This window comes from Amphiura filiformis, chromosome 17, assembly GCF_039555335.1.
Source record: "Amphiura filiformis chromosome 17, Afil_fr2py, whole genome shotgun sequence".
Classification (NCBI taxonomy): Eukaryota; Metazoa; Echinodermata; class Ophiuroidea; order Amphilepidida; family Amphiuridae; genus Amphiura; species Amphiura filiformis.
Genome location: NC_092644.1, coordinates 40,490,248 through 40,507,894, shown reverse-complemented (window position 1 = coordinate 40,507,894; position 17,647 = coordinate 40,490,248). Strand labels below are relative to the sequence as shown.

Genomic DNA, 17,647 nt, shown 5'->3' with positions numbered 1-17,647 from the left:
AACTGTGTATACAAACGCATGCTTGCAAAAATATGCACAAACACTCACATACACACCCCCTCTCTCACCCACACCCACATGTGTACACACAATCTTCAGCTAAAGCATATTTGCATACAGAGTATGCTATATTGAGAGTATGGTGACCTTACAATTAAGGCATTTGACTCATGATCACAAGGTTGTGTCACACAAGTCTTGTCAGGGTCAACATGTTATGTCATTGGGCTAGACACATTATCTTGCTTGTCCCACTCTACCCAGGTGTAAATGGGGAGCTCTTAGTATTAGCCATACCAGTGCAGTTGCTGTTGATAGCCACATAATGTGATATCCCAATAGCAGCAGAATAAATAAGCACATTGAACAAATTGAAAAGGCACTATATAATAAAAATGCTGCCATTTTAACATAACATGTAGAACAAAAATCATGAGCATGCTGACATTTTCTACATAGAAGTCAAAGAACCTGTGCATGTATAGTATGCATGAATACATTGCCTACACACAAACATGCATGACTTATTACAGCAAGGGGCTATTCCAGTTGCAATCCATACACCCACTATGGAAGGCATGACTTAATCTCCTACACAGGGAGTGTGAATTTCAAATGGAGTCGCCCATTCAGGTAATCCCATTTGAAAATATGCACACATCTGTGTCGGGAGATTAAGGTCATGTCTTCCATAGGGGGTGTATGAATTTCAAGTGGAATAGCCCAATTTTGGCATGGAGCTTGAACTGAAACTTGGTAAATTGCACATCTAGGGTGATATGAAATAATTTGTGCATCTTGATGTATGCTTTCACCTTTCAGGAGACCTGTTTGTTGAACACTTACAAACATTAAAAACTTGTCAATTCGCCACTGTTCATAATAGTAAAAAAAAAGATTAACAGTGCACTACACACACAGGAATAAATCCACAAACCTCAGGCCCATCATCATCATCATCCTTCAGCTGCAGAGCAGGCGACTACAAGTTCCCTCCAGTTATATCAGTCTTGAGCCATTGCTGATAGTTGACCTTGACTCAGCATGCTGTCCATATCCCCCAAAAGACACTGGATGTATTTCCAGAACAAAGTTCTTTGCCATCTGAGTTTCCTCTTGCCATGAGTTGGGACAGGCCCAAGACACACCATACAAACAATTTACCTGGGAACCAAGGGAGAACATTGGTCACCCCAGGTTAAATAAGAAATAAATAAATAAATTAAGCAGCAATCAGGGACTTGGAAGCAAAGAAGCACACACCCTATTCAAACCACAATAAACAATCCCAGCCAGGATCAGCTCCCCAATTTGTTGTATGGGTAACTGGGACAATTAAGCAGGTAGTTCATTGCCCAAGTGAATTGCAATTTAGCTCATTTATTCCATGAGAACAAACAGAGTCTGCGACAGGGCTTGAACTCGCACCGCTACACATCGATGCACCGGAGTCCTAACACCTTACCAATTATGCTAACTTGACTGCTTTATAATATAATAGTAGATGTCATAATCAGGTCACTTCCTCCAATGAGTGCAATCTTGACACATGTCTTGTGCTTTGATTGTGTATAGACCACTTGACATGTGACGTCATTGCCTGGAAGTATAGCGTGCAAATTATGACAACTTCCATTGTTCTTTGCCTTGCAGTGTGTGTACGCATAAATTTGCTCAGGGCACATGCATTCAGAGATGGATTGGGACATTGTGTGATTTATACCCTACTCCTTTTGAGCTAGATACATTGGTATAGCTCTCTGTACATGGGATTGACTGCTTATCATTCCCTTTAAGGGACAGAGTACTCTCATGATTCATTTGCCCAAAGTCTGAATTTAATGTGTAGATGACGCCATAAATCCTATATCACATACATCTGAACTGCATATGGAATACCTTGCATGGTTATATTAAGATATTACACCATCAAATACCAGTTTTATAGAGTTGTGTACAAAATGTATGTTACAGAACATCAGAGTGAGGGCTATAATGGCTGAAAAAAAAAAAATCTTTTTTTTCTTTCTTTCTTTCTTTCTTTTTTTTTTTTTTTTTGGCAGCTGGACCTCAAAGTCCATGATGTCTCCGGGCTTATGTAATTTGCATGCAAAATCCTGCTAGTCTTTCCCAACAGAAAACAGTAGCAAAGGGAGGTCCTGAATATGATTAAAAATTACTAAATGACTCATAATTCAGCATGAACCATGCATTAGGATATGCTACCCCTTCTTCAACTTCATATTTTTTTAAATGCTGTGTTTCATGGGTTGGCAATATCAAGTACAGAAAAAAATGAAAATTTTAAATAATAGAAATAATGTTTGATATGAAATTAATTGCGAACTGGCAGTATTGTGTGATACATTTGTTTTCTAACCCATATTCATCAGACTTGTGTTAGCTTTGCATGACACTTATTTTCCAGTGCCTGTACATAGATTTATGTCACGGAAGTAGTCTCATCAACTCTCTTCACGTTCATACTAAACGCAGAATCTTTTTAATTCCTAAAAATAAAATAGTCACATTTTTTATTTGTCATAATAATTGTTTTTATATTGTTAATAGACTCGAGTTGTTCAATTATGTTTTTCATTTACTGTGGTGTGAATTGTACTTTAAGATAGGATCCTCCATGTAGGATTACATAATGGGGCATGCAATATCCATGGGAGAGTTCTGCATCAATGTATACTTCCATGGCCTGCAATGCATCAAAACAGGTGTATCATGATACTACTGCAGGGTGAATGTGTACAAGCAACATCCTTCCAGTGACACCCTTAGTCTTAGTTTATAGTCTTTGATCAGTGCTCATATAAGGACTAGATTTATTTTATAAAATTATATATTAGTATTTGGTCAATGTCAAGCTGTGAATTATGAGGTAGTCTTTGGCCAGTTACTGTAGTTATTGTAGTCTCTGGCCAGTATGCACACAAAGACAAGCTTTAGTTTTGAATTATGAGTTAGTCTTTGGCTAGTGTTCGCACAAAGACTAGCTTTAGTTTTGAATTATGAGTTAGTCTTTGGCTAGTGTTCGCACAAACACTAGTTTTAGTTTTGAATTATGAGTTAGCCTTTGGCCAGTGTTCTTACAAGGACTAGTTTTAGTTTGAATTATGAGTTAGTCTTTGACCAGTGTTCGCACAAAGACTAGCTTTAGTTTTGAATATGTGTTAATATTTGGTCAGTATTCACCAAAGGAGTCATTTTAATTTTGAATAAGTGTGTTAGTTTTTGTCCAGTATTCAAAGAAGAACTAGTTTTAGTCTGAATAGTGAGGTGATCTTTGTCCAAGGATTGGGAATTAGAGGAATTCAAACCCTTCTTTAATTGTTACAAGTTGCACAAAGTTCTCTTGTGTGCATATCAGGAATTAACTGCCGTTGATGACAATTTGTTGCATGATTATGTTTTTGTGTCATTCAAATTAATATTTGATATACTAACTATGCGTTTGTCATGTCTGTTTTTTTTAATACTACTTTGTGCAAAAATGTTCAATCTAACTCTCACCACCAGTAACTTTTCTTTCTCTATTTTCTCTCTTACAAGTTACTCTATGTGTCATGTACTAATGTGTCATTCTTCAACATAATTACAGCTATCCATCTTTACTCATTGACTAAATGTAGTTTTTTAGACAAGGTATTCCACCCATGAGCTGCACTTTATTCTGTGATCACGCTTTATTCCCAAAATAATCACAGTGTATGGCAGGAGTGACATGCCAGATTCTAAAACTGCCCAAACCTAAAATGAAAATAAATTCATAAAAAATCAAGGCTTAGTTTAAAGCAGATTGCCAATGCTTTGCTGTTTCACAGCCTATATAACTTACCGGCCCTGGTATTGGAACTGGAAGGCTATAAATTACGTACAAGTTGTGATTTCAGCCCTTCTGTCTTTTAACTCAAAACGTCCCGTAAGAGTTTCATAAAGGAACTAAGCAGTAGTCAATGATTATTTTATGTAATGTATTTTTTTAGGTCTTGCCCTCTTTTTACCACAAATCTTTGTTATTCTATTGAAATGTTGCCTTCAAAATGCCCTATAATGTATAAATTTCTATTGCTCCAATATTTCCAAACAAATCCTTTGATGAACATCATTCAGTTTCCAGATTTGCAGTATTCATACACTCACCAAATGTATACTAAGCACTTAACGCACACAAACATGACTAACTTCCATGCAATAGATAAAGCACCATGCACTAACAAAGTTCAATATTTCAGGTGTGGTCATTTATCAATGTAGGAATCTGTTTGTTTTTAAATTGAAGATCAGGATTCATAAATAAATTTGATGTTGCTTTGTACTTTTATTTTTCTCCAATTTTACTTTAAACATAAAATAATGCTTGAACTAACTCAATATAAAATAAATTTGATTTTATTGTGTACTTTTTCCCCCATCCCAATAAAACATGTAAACAATGCTTACACTAACTCATAAATATATTTGATTTAGTTTTTTAATCTCAATAAACATGATGAATAAATTGTGAATAATGCTTACACTAACTCACCATTAAACCTAACATTATGTTTTGCTTTGTAGAAACAGTGAACATAAACTGTGCTTTATTTTGTACATAAGTGGATATTTGAGATCTTATTAACTTGTATTGATTAAGTTTGTAAGGTTTAAGTGTTGATGTACATTATGTCAAGTAAATAAACTACCTGTCAAAATTCTTCAGTACATTGTCTATTAGTAATGTTGAGGTATATGTTTAATGCATAATTTAATGGAAAATTTATAGGGCTACCATGCATCGTGTAGATGTTGAATGTGGTAAATATGCATTGCGGTTTGGATGTGATGGTTGTAAATCAATATCGGTTTGGTTAAAATTATTTTAAAAATTGAACTTGAAAATGGCTCTGCACACCTCATCTCTTTAGATTCTTGAGCACCATGGTGAAAAAAAAATTGGGATCAACAATTTTAGACAGTAAGAAATATTTCTGTTGGAAAAATTTGTGAGCAGTCAAGGAAATTGAGGCACACAGACCTGAGGGACATCCACTCCAATTCTGAAAAATGATGTACACCACTGGTGAAGGGTTGCATATTGACAGTGGCTGGAGAAATTTGACAGGTAGTAGAGAGGTGAAAAGCAAATAGGTAACAGATGTTACTTGATAGTTTTGTGTACTCATCTGTATATATACATGTATATATATGTTAGATAATAATTCCCTGGCTTATCTTAGACTATATTGAGATAGAAAAAAGGTCTATGTTATACATTGTATGTCCTTCAAAAGATTTGGCTACAAAGCAGAGAAAGAAAGAAAAAGAAATATGCCAGAAATTTGAGAAGAAAAAAATAGTAATTTAAAAGAAGGTGTAGGGCTTTTGCAAATTTCGTGTGAGACACACTTTAGGCCTACTCTTTAAAAAAATTATTTGGCATCTGACCAAAATGTTGTGCAAGCATTGTGAGACCCATTGCATAGCCCATGAAGGTATGATAATTTTAGGAAGTTTGTTTTTAAAAATCCATATTCAGAGATGTTTTGTACTACCCTGCAAATTGATCAATGAGCATAAATAGTTCAATTGGACTATTCCAGTTGAAATCCATACACCCCCTGTATAAGTTGTGACTTCAATCTCCCACTCAGGGGTTGTAGATTTCAAATGGAATCACAGATTCAGGTAACCCCATTTGAATTTCTCACTCCCTGTGTGGATTAAGGTCATGTCTTTCATATAATTGTATGGATTTCAACTGGAATAACTCATTTGGCAATCTATGGTGATTGTGCTTTTTCATGAAATAGGTCATCAGGTAATTGTTTCTAAAAGTGTCAATTGTCCTTAGTAATACTATCACACATATTATGTTTCTGGGGACAAGAACTACCAAGATCAGATAATTATCTCTCTTGAAACAAGTTTCTGACTTGCAAAGAAACATGCAAAGAAACTGATAAATGTAGGCGAAGTGTGGTTTGGTACTGAAGGATATCTGAATTTCACTTAAATAGAAGGAAAATTAACTATTATTACCCATTGATGCATTATGCCATGAATTTCTTCAGCATTTCCAGGTTTGATAGTAGCTGTAGCTAAATTGCAACTTGATTTTGGTATACTATGATACAAAACATGCTAATAATGTTTTCCATTTATTTCTCTTCATGCAGGGCCAAGACAGTCATGAACATTACATTACCATAGAATTAATCAGATATGAAGTGGAACCGCCTCTACCAAGGGGAAGAGGAAAGGTGAGTTCTACTGCAACTTCAAATTTGGCCTTTGGAACACTGTAGAGCAGTTTGTGCCACTACAATGTTCCGACAAATGTACTATGGTAATGCGTCAGAGCTATTGTGCCAACTACTAACTGACCAGCTCCAGACTGACCCTCGTCTTTGCGGCTCCGTTAGATCTCGCAAATTTGCTGTCCAAGTTCTAAGATCTAGCCTTGTTATTCATGAATGGTCCTTCATTCCATCTATAGCCCGCACATGGAATGCACTCCGTCCTCACATCCCAGGAATTGTGAAACGGGTCAGGTTCAAAAACGAGGTTAACATCTATCTAGGCACCAACCCGTAATGATAAAAGCTGTTGGATTCCTTGATAAAAAGGACATTTGCACGCTACATTCATTTCTATGCTTTTGCGCATTCCAAGCAGCTGTGATATAAATAAATAAGAAAATGTTGACTGCACAGTGCCAGAAGTGGGTAAGTGCAAAAGCTGCCGTGTGTAGATGAGTACAATACATATCCTGTGCGTAAATTGGCAAATATTCACAGGGCAGCTATTGCACTTACCACTTCTTGCACTGAGCAGTCGATATGAATATATTCCTTCTGTGAATAAGAAAGCTTAGAATCTTACAACTTAAGTGAAGCATTTAAAATTGGCTAAGTGCAAAGAATTAATCAGGTGAAACTTTACAGTATTTAAGCAAAGTTTTGGGTAAATGTGTGCAATCTCGACTTCTACAATTTAGTACTTTTCACAATGTGTGGGGGTAGAATTTTCTGAATGACGGCGATTCTTGCTCGCTTTCTCATCTCTTTCTACCTTTAGGATATTGGACAATTCAGTATTGTTTACAACAGCATCAAGCTGTTTTGTTATATTGTGTTCTGATCACCTGAATTGTAGAGTAGTGACCATATTATCACTATGTCAATTGGATCACGGTTTGAGTCCTGTACCACAATCAAAATGATCGCCACACAAAGTCTACTACATGTACTACCTTTCTTGTATTCAAATGCAGTTTTACGCCACTTTTGTCCTCTACTTGTTTTGGTAAACATTTCAAACTTCATTCAGATCTGTTACAACAGGAAGTATGATTTGGTGGACTACAAAAATATTTGTGCAAACAGATATTGTTCAGACTTTAGTTGCTGTACCTAAATGTCATTTACTTGTATTGATCAACTGGAGAACAATGATCACTTTTCTTTCGGAAAACATGAATATGGCATTTAAAATGCAGTTTCTTTCCTTCAATAGAATTTAAATAGCATTTTGTTTATAAATGCGCAATTGCCTATGATGTATTAAACCATGCAGAACTATACGTGAAAATTCACATTTCTTTGACTATATATGTTTCTTTACAGTGGAATTTTGTTTTCTGGCTGAGGGCAAAGAATGGTGAATCAGTGGAGCCCAGCTCAGTAGAAATCTACTCCAAAACAGAACAAATGATGCATAGCTGGTTGGAGAGTATCAAACTGGCAAAGTAAGTACTAATATTTACCAGTGTTTGTGTGCATTCGGGTAGAACATAAAATTGGGTGCTTAAGTCAGTCACTTTCACAAGCTGCTTATTAAAACAACAAAGATACATTCATGAAAGTTCATCTATGTTGGTATAAATCATGATTTTGATTTAAACTTTGGATCCTAACACAAAGAAGTAATTCCTACCTTGGAATTTTCAGATGGTATTCCATCTTTCTTCAGCGAGTGAGTGACTGTATCAAGTCACGACCTTCTTGACCTTTGACCTGATAACAGAGGTCTCAAACCACATGTTGGTTAAAGTCCACATACTCGACAAAGACAGCAGGCGGTTCCAACGTGGAGTCAAAGAAGCAGTTCACATCAGAGCCAACCAACCATCTCTCAACAAAGATGGGGGCCGGTTCAAGCTTTCAGGAGTCTACGCATCTGTTATCAGGTCAAGAAGGTCATGACTTGATACAGTCATTCACTCGCTGATGAAAGATGGAGTACCATCTGAAAACTCTGTGGTAGGAATTATTTCTTTGTGATTGGATCAAAATTTAAATCAAAATCACAACAAAGTTACATACTTAAACATTCAAAATACAGTATCTGAAGTCATTAAAATCATCATAAATCTTAAGTCAGAAGGTTTAGATGGTCATTTCATTCAGACATTTGATGGTTTATAAGCACGTAAAAAGGAGGCAATGCTAATTAGGTCAAATATTGTGATTTTCTTTTTTCTTCATTTAATTTCAGAGACAACATTGAACCCAAGGTAGACACAGACCATGTGTATGAATATGCAAGTTTCCAAGAGGCCACGTACTGCAGTGTTTGCAGTAAATTACTCAGGTAAAATGATGTTCAAAGTGTGCTATAATAGTTACATGGGGCTAATCCATTTGAAATCCACAACCCACTGAAGAAGACTTAAGAATTATCGCGTTTCACAATACGATACGCCGTCAGTGGATGCTCTTGGCAGTCAAATTTTTGGCTTTTAGAGCCGACATCGCCGTTCTAGCTGCTATTGAATTTTCACGCGAGTGTGATAATAAATATGTTGAAAACAGCTCCATGAAGGATTCCCTGTGATCAATAGATAGAAAATGGATCTACCATAATTGTAAATTATTTTAGTGTGCATTCGCATGTGACATCATTATAATGACATTTAAACCCACAATGATGTATGTTCCTGTATTGTATTCGTATTACGCAGACTTTGGATGTCAACATTTTCCCATGATGCACTTCGTATTTTGGCTTCGACCCAGCGACCGCTGGAGGCCCATCGTATTGTGAAACGTGATAATTGCAACCAAATTTAGCAGTTTAAATCCCGAATCAACCATTTTCATCCTTAGTGGAAAAGGACGGTTTTAGAATATGAATCAAAGCCAAAGTGTGTAAAATTCATCTGGATTTTACAAATTTATACTATTTCCCATTTCACATAAAAATGGCAAAAAAATTCAGCTTCGATTGAAAAGCTGGATTTTAAATGGAATACTCAATAGCCTAAGTGTTGTATTGGTTTATCAGCAAAAAGTTACGATAAAGTTTTCTGAAAATCTGACATCCCATACTAGTTATATAGCAGCTTACATCACATCAGAGTGTGTGCTTGTAAATTGCAGACATTTTATAAGTCTTCCTGGACACAATAATATGATTGGTCCATGCAAGGTTATGCATACTTCATGGTATTGTACGCATGTGAAAAATGCTTGTGTTCAAATAAACATGTTCTGCCTCAGGAATGTAGAAATAATAAATATTTTTTGATTTAAATATTTAATTTGCAGAGGGCTCTTCTTTCAAGGCTACAAGTGCAAGGATTGCAAGATCTGCGTGCACAAAGAATGCATATCACATGACAGCGTACAGAACTGTAAACCAGGGAAAAAACGGAAAGGTGAGTGGATTTGGATAACTCTTGAAAGTGGTATACTATTGCCAAAGAGGATGGTCTAGGAAAGTCCAGACTCCATATTGGATTGTCAAGATGGGTGCCAAAATAGAATATATCTGGATTTATTAGCAAAGGCCAATAATTGAATGATGACCGTCTTCTTTTAAGCAAGAGCATTACAGAGGTTTGCTCATGTAGCGTTTAGCATTTATCATCACCACAATACATTACATGCTTATTGCAAACAAGGAGCCTTTAGTCAAAAATTGAGCCAAGATAAAATAATCAAGAGGTACACTATTGTCACCCTATATGACCATCAGGCAAACAGCGGAGTCTGAATTTTCCTACTAGTCTAAGCTTGTTGGTTTTTTTGCACTATTATTGTCTCATTGGAAAGAAGCATTTCATAGAAGGGGAAAAGCGATATACTGTTAAATAGATATTGGGAAGAGTGCGGCCTAATGATTAGGGTTCTCGTATTTGATGCATAAGGTCCCTGGTTTAATTCCCAGCGGTAGCAACTTGCTGTTATATTCAGTTGGCTCTGGAAAAAAGTTTTGAATTTAATTGGTCACATTTGTAGATAAAATTTTGCTCTCCCAATGGTTCATTGAAAATGGTGTAAATGATACATGAGAGAACTATGTCTTTCAGAGAGTATGTTAAGCTGTCGGTCATATATATAGAAAGGCATACCTATGTATATCACAGTCCGTTTCGAAAAGAGTAGGGTGTGACCTGTCACGGGATCACTGGTCACTGTCATTGATGCTTTTGACCAAATTTGGTCAAAATCATTGAAAAGAGAGGCAGAGCAAATGCTGACAGAAGAAGGACGAAGGAAGAAACTTTAAAATAGGAGACACAATAAGAGGCAAGACTCCTAGTCGAGATGAGCTTGGCTGGGTAAATAACAGAAAGAACACAGAGAAAACAGACCCTTAGCCAAAGTTAAAATGACTGAATTGATCATGGTTTGTATGTAATTGTGTTGTATCCAAACAAGACCTTTGTTATTTTATGAACAGACTACATGAGGATCGTATCAAAAATCTGGAAAAAATCAAGTAAGTTACTTGATAAAATTTGCACGGCAAATTAATTGAGTAACATTGGTTTTATAATGAAAGATACAAACAACCAGATGATTAATTTCACCGCATCCCACAATGCCACAGAAATTAACATGGAATTGGTAGCTGACCTTCCTGGGCACATGGTTTTTACCTAATACGGCTGTATATGTTTAGGTAGATAATTCCACTGTATGATGGGATATTATCTGGGATCTTGGTGTGTTTCAATGTAGTTGGTATTTTTATAGTGGTTTCAGTTGTAAGTAATTTAAAGAGAAAAAATCCACATTTGAATTGTCCATGGTTGGAGAACATGAACTCAGGATATACTGGATCTGACCAGATCAAGAGAACAACACTGTGATCCCTGTTTAACATACCTTTGTAAAATGAATACGAAAATCAGATAACAAAATGTACCTTCAACCAATGTGGGCATGTATAGATTACATGTGGATAACAGGAACATTAAATTATTCTTGTATCAGCTTTAAAACGCTATGGTCCTTTTAGCATCCTTGACGCAGAGATATCAGTGCTTAGCGCATGTACAGATACACGGCCTGTGATCCACATGATAATTACTGCCCCACGTTACTGCCTCAAGGAAGGTATATGGACTTTAACTGCGAAATCAGGCGGAAGATATATCTGGCAATCAATCGCCTTGGTTTCTCCTCATCATCGCACTCAGTTTTGTCTACTTTCACTTTGAAATTGGCAACATATTGTTTTAATCCTCCTTTCAAGTGATGATATTTTAAAATCAGTCATTGTTGTCAGACAGGATTTAATAATAATAATAAAGGTAGCAAGTGCCATGTATTAGTCCCTACATATAGGGTTGCAACATGTCATGCAACATTGATCATGGGCATTGGCACATCATATTTCATTTTTACTTACCAGAAGATGATTTAAGCACTTCCCATGTAAAAGTGTTATCACCAGGGTTTCAACTGTCACAGTAGCTTGTAAGTTTCATTGATGTTTAATTGGAAAAGGTTTTATTTTGAAACTGTAAAAATGTAGTACCTAGTCAGTCGATTTATCAACAATAGATTACTTTCTTTTTGAGTGTTTATCCACTGTCGTAGTGCACGTTAGAATATGACTGTTGCTTGGTCAACTGGCTCACGCTTTCTTTGTTACGAACCACTGATCGAAATGATCATAACACAAAGCCTATGGTAAATCAAAATTCAGAACAGGTGTATGAGCCTAGGCTTGAACCAGTAACCAATGGTACACTACGGCAGCAAATAGTGAAGTTTTGACTTGAATAATTCAAAATTTGACCACACAAACATAAATTATGCAATGGTTGTTTACTCATAACATTGAGTTGGTTACTTAGCTTACCCAGGTGGTGTTGAGAAGTACTTAAATCATCCTCTGTGCCAGTCCCAATGGGTTCTTCCACTTGAAATCCATACACCCCCTATGGAAGACATAACCTTTATCCCCCACAGAGGGTGTGTGAATTTCAAATTGGTTACCAGAATGTGTGATTTAATTTGAAATCTACACCCCCTGTGTGGGAGATTATGGTCATGTAATCCATAGGGGGTGTATGGATTCCAACTGGAATAGCCCGATTGAAAGGTGATGCTTTGGGAATGGTCCTATACTTTAAAATCAGTCTTGATGACTTGAAGCACAAAATGTACCTTTTGATATAGACATGTCAGACAGGTGCATAGCCAGCATTGTCAGTCCTGGGGTGGCCCCAGTTTGCCCCTTCCCCCTGCTGGCTAAGCTACTGATGTCAGGTCTGTGTGCACTGTTGAAATGTTACAATCATTTTGATTTTCCCTCCTGGCAGCTATACCAAAGGTTCCCAGAGTAGTGTCTCTGTCTCCAGCAGGACAGCCAGCCGGTGAGAACTCACTCCATCAGCATTAACATCTTATCACTGCAGCTAGCTAAATTAAACACTTTTATTTCATTGATTATCAACAAGCTTATGGAACAAACCAAAAGGTCAATGAAGTCCTACAAATCGAGGGTTTAGGGAAAGAAAGCCCTATCTGCAATAGCTGCTATGTGTCATGTTTTTTAGATGTGTACAATATAGAATGTATACATTTTCAAATGTCTATAGGGCAGCTATTGCAGATATGGTTTACGGGCCCTAAACATTCGAAATGAAACTAGTTTTGTTAGGGAGATGGGGAATCAGAAGTGTTGAATATACCTCTCCAATGCTCTTAAAAAATGATAAGTTATTTTGACTCATTTCTGGTTTTGTTACAGATGGGGAGGAAGGTGGTCAGCTATGAAACTTAACTACCGCATTTTCTCAAATAGTCGATCCCCTTCAAATACCCCCCCAGCAGTTTTTGTGATGAAAATAACTCTCAAACAGAAACTAATGCCCCTCTCTGAACAAAGGGCCCAATTTTAAATGTTTTTGACTGCAATACTACAAATTACACCTGAAAAGTTCATGAAAACAGTGCGTAAAATGTCACAACACTTACATTTTTCAATGGTCGCGCCTGATGAGTGTAGCAATCAGAGTCTGATTGTATACCCAGAAGTGAACTGAAAGTCATTGATCCTAAGTTCATAGTTCATCATTTCAGTGTGAGTTTTAAACTTACCTAATGATTTGAACGGGAATTATTGTTCTAAAAATGATCTCTAATAAACACCCTTTTGGAAAATGCAACGCCCTGGGCCGTTTAATTGAGGAAATATGGTAGTTACATTTATAGGATTTCATTGATCTTTTGAGATGACTTGTTCCCATTTACCACAAATAGTAGCTGATATTTTAGTGCTCATATATTTGTTTCCATTTTGATTTTTGATTTAATTTTGTCATCTTTATGCAAAAGAAATAAGCATTTTTGCATTCAAGTTGCACTTTCTGTAACAAATGATATTTCATAATGATGTTACTCTACAATGTATTAAGTGGTTCAGTGGCTGCTATGCAAGTTAAAGGATACAGTGATTTTTATCTCATAATTTCCTTCCTAAAGTAGTCAAACTAGAAGCGGAGAAGTTGGATTTGGCCAAGTTGGCATGTAACTCACAGAGGTTGAAATGTCTACCCCAGATTGGGATACTCCAGTTGAAATTCATATGCCCTCTATGGAAGACAAGACCTACATCTTCCACACAGGGAGTGGGAATTTCGAATGGGGTTACCGGAGTAGGTGATGCCATTTAAAATCTACACCCCCTGTGTGGGATATTAAAGTCATGTCTTTCATCAGGGGTGAATGGATGTCAACTGGAATAGCCCATTGTTTTGCATTACACCTGGAAAATGTGATCTTGGTTTGTGCTTGATTGGGTCTATCCTTCATTTCAGCATACACAAAATAAGCCTGTTGTCAAGACCCTGATTTGGCAGTGACTTCAACGCGCTGAGGCACCTGCTTTGCGTGTGCATATATGCAGTGTCTTTATAAGCGTGTGTGTTTGTACGCCAGCGCTTTGAGTGAATGCTAGCAATTTGAATCTGTGCCCAATGAAATGCACACTGACATCACTGCTACATCAGGGTGAAAAATGGTATAAACAGTGTTATTCCGTTAAAACAAAGAAGAAGAAGCTTATAGTGTGCTTATAAGGACAGACTTGTCATCTTCAATGGTGATGTTAACAACATGTTGTATATACATGGGATGATTTAGCAGTATTGAGTTAATTTTATCTTTACATATCTGTGGTTTGTTATATTCACAGTTTCAAAGACCTACACATGTTACCCTGTGGGCCAAATATATTTACACTGGCTTTCAAATGTATGTCATTCTGAATTTGGGGCAAAAATAAAATGTTACCAAAATTTGCTACTATAGAGTAACAAAAGCTGCTATTGGATATGCAGCTTGACAGCATAAACATGACAATATGTGACATGATCAGCCAGCTCCTTGAGGGCCAAAGGAGACATTTTTAACAACTGAGTTACTATAATTATTACCTCACACAAACATTAATAATAATAATAATAAATAAGCATTTATAATGCTCCATTTATCTAGAAAATTAAATCAAATCCAAGGCATTATGCTATCATGTACGGAAAACACTAAAGGTCTAGCATACTTGGTTCTTAAGTTCTGAAGTTTTGTAATGTCTGTTTTCTTACACATATTATTATTTTTTACTCATTATTTTGGCCTTTATCTTAATTTCAAATTTGCCACCTTTGGCCCCCATGGACCAGATTGTGTCACATATGTCCTTACCAGATTATCTACCATAGCAATAGGTGAAAACACTTTTTGAATATACCGCGCTGCACTGATACGTTCATGCATTGAACCATATCATGCTAATCACTCACGCCTGTAAGATTAGTATCTTTGAAAAGACCGGTATTGTATTCAATCTATGATTGCAGACATACACAGGTGATGAGTGCAACCTGCTTGTAGTGCAGCACAATGTACTATTAAAAATTGTTTTCACCTATTGCTATGGTAGTTAATCCGATTATTACATCACTTTGCCAGCGTATTAAAGATATATTAAAGATGGTATTTACATACACTGCAGCACTAATTTTCTTCATTGATTGTACTGTGTATTGGACAATTACAGGTGAAAGTCCATACCTGAAAATTAAACAAAGTGAAACAGGTATGCCCAGAGTGCTTCCAAGTCTTATGTCATGTATACTGTCATGTTCCTGAAAATCACACCTTGGGTCAAATTTGTAAGATACGGAAAGAGTTGAAATTTTTGTCAAACAGCCTTTTCAATAATTACCAATACTTGTTTTTCATACCTTGACCAACACTATAATTAAACATATTTCATAATTGTGAGGAGAAACCTTCACAATTCAGGCTGTGTGAATATAGGCACTTTATGGTGTATTTGGGGGGATTTTAAAATGTATGTTATTCGAGAATCTGAAAAGGCACTGAGATGTAGGAATTAAAATTGATTGGAACATGTTTAATCACTAAAATATTTCATGAGGTGTCAATACTCAGAGACTCAAATGTCACGGAATGACAAACCTTTGCTTAAAACATTCCACATCAGGCATGTGAATTTTCAGGTTTATACCTGAATTCAAGCTTTTTTGTTGTACAAATTTCCGCACTTTCTTTTAATTTCAGCCCATTTTTGGCATTTTTAGTCCAATTTCACACACTTTTTCAGGCTTTTTTAAATACTTCAGGGTTTTCATGGATGATCATTCTCATGCTTGACATACAGTTAGACACTTGTTTAACAATGATTGAATTCAGGAAGATATGACAGTATACTAGCACGGTGATGATGCACTCGTGTAGTTATGCAGGCTATATCAAAATGATTGTTACCCAACAGTTTCCAGTGATTATGTACACAATTACCTCATCAAAAAACACCACAAGATCCACCAAATTGGTAGAATCATGTTATGACAGGGAAATTCTTGTCATTATTAGATGATCCAATGTTGCATTTGAAAGAAGAAGACTTTTCCATAAATACTACCAAGTAATGGGAAACAATCATTTTGATACATCCCATAGGTGTGATTTGCATATCTGTGTAGGTACAATATGTAGGATGATTCTTTTTAAATGCCACTGGAAAAAAAAACCTTTCAATAGATTCTACTAGTTTTGCTGCCTACAATACTGGCTGTTCTTTATGCAGTTTTTCTTTGCTAAAGAGTAAGATTCATCAAATAGCAAACATAGCAATAGATGTGAAATCCTGTTAAGATTAGAGGACAACAGTCATGTTATTTCACAAATATTTTCATTTATTACTTAGTAAATTTTTCCAAGGGGTTCTGATTTGTGAAATACCATAAAGCCTTGTCTACAAGCATACATAGTGTATTTGATAAAAGCTAAATTAATACGATACATGCGTAAATATGCCTATACAAGAGATTGGTCTTACAATAATGCTTGTTTGTATATTTTATTTGCTCAAACTCCATAATGGCGCCTGGATTAATCTAGCTTTCATCAGAAGCACTGTATATGCTTGTAAACGAGGTTTTACGGTATGATTTCTGTCATAAAAAAAGGAACATTTTGCCAAGTTAATTAGTTTATTTGGGAATGGGTCACTCACATACTGTCATGACCCAGTAAGTATTTAGGATACTCCTGCATTCAGCCAATTGGTTGTTTTATTGTCAGATACAAGCTATATTCTACTTAATGTACATTGAGGTGTACACGGTGTAACTTTTTTTAAGTTACTAAAAGCTCATTCTTAATGGGCTATTCCAGTTGAAATCCATACACCCCCTGTGGCAGCCAGACATGACCTTATTCTTCCACATTAGGGAGTGTGAATTTCAAATGGGGTTAGCTGAATGGGTGATTCCATTTGAAATCTACACCTCCTGTGTTGGAGATTAAGGTCATGACTTCCATAGGGGGTGTATGGATGTCAACTGAATAGCCCAATCGTGCTATTTCACTAAAAAGTACAATTAATTACCAACTTTTTATTTTCAGCATTTTGTTTTGTTGATGTACAACAGGTTTTTTCTAATTATATAATTAATTTCTAATATTGCTGACTTGATAAGTCTAAAGTAATATGCTCATTTTATCATTGTATTAATCCCAAGTAAATGAAATGATACTGTAATTAATCAATTTGGACAATTACAAAGGAACAAACATGCCAATGCACACACACCTTATAATTATGTGTAAAGTGGTACAATGCTGCTCTTCACAAACCTCTATAATGTGTTCATGTTTAGAGCTTTCATTTGACAGTATTAGTTTTTTGCATGTGGTTGGGGTACGTGGACGTGTGACATCTGTATTATACTATGATAAGCTTGTAATAGGTGAGAATTATTCGGTTTTTGTTACTGCGCGAGCCAATAAAGTCCCAATTTACGCTCGCGTAATTTCACAAAAGCGTGCGTAAGTCGCGCAATACGAAAAGTGCAATTTGCGCAGGTGCTGCGTCCAGCTGTATG

At 36.2% G+C, this 17,647-nt stretch overlaps 1 protein-coding gene across 9 annotated transcripts in view; it reads left to right on the top strand.

Annotated features, from left to right (window-relative positions):
- The window catches only part of LOC140137797 (guanine nucleotide exchange factor VAV2-like), an 85,430-nt gene that overhangs the window by 49,859 nt on the left and 17,924 nt on the right, over positions 1-17,647 (top strand). For 8 of the 9 annotated variants that reach the window (XM_072159576.1, XM_072159569.1, XM_072159573.1 and 5 more), the window contains 5 exons: positions 6,168-6,251; positions 7,617-7,738; positions 8,488-8,583; positions 9,540-9,649; positions 12,551-12,604. In XM_072159576.1, coding sequence (XP_072015677.1) covers positions 6,168-6,251; positions 7,617-7,738; positions 8,488-8,583; positions 9,540-9,649; positions 12,551-12,604 — 466 coding nt within the window. The remainder of the gene's footprint in view (positions 1-6,167; positions 6,252-7,616; positions 7,739-8,487; positions 8,584-9,539; positions 9,650-12,550; positions 12,605-17,647) is intronic. The other variant, XM_072159571.1, reaches the window with a different exon arrangement.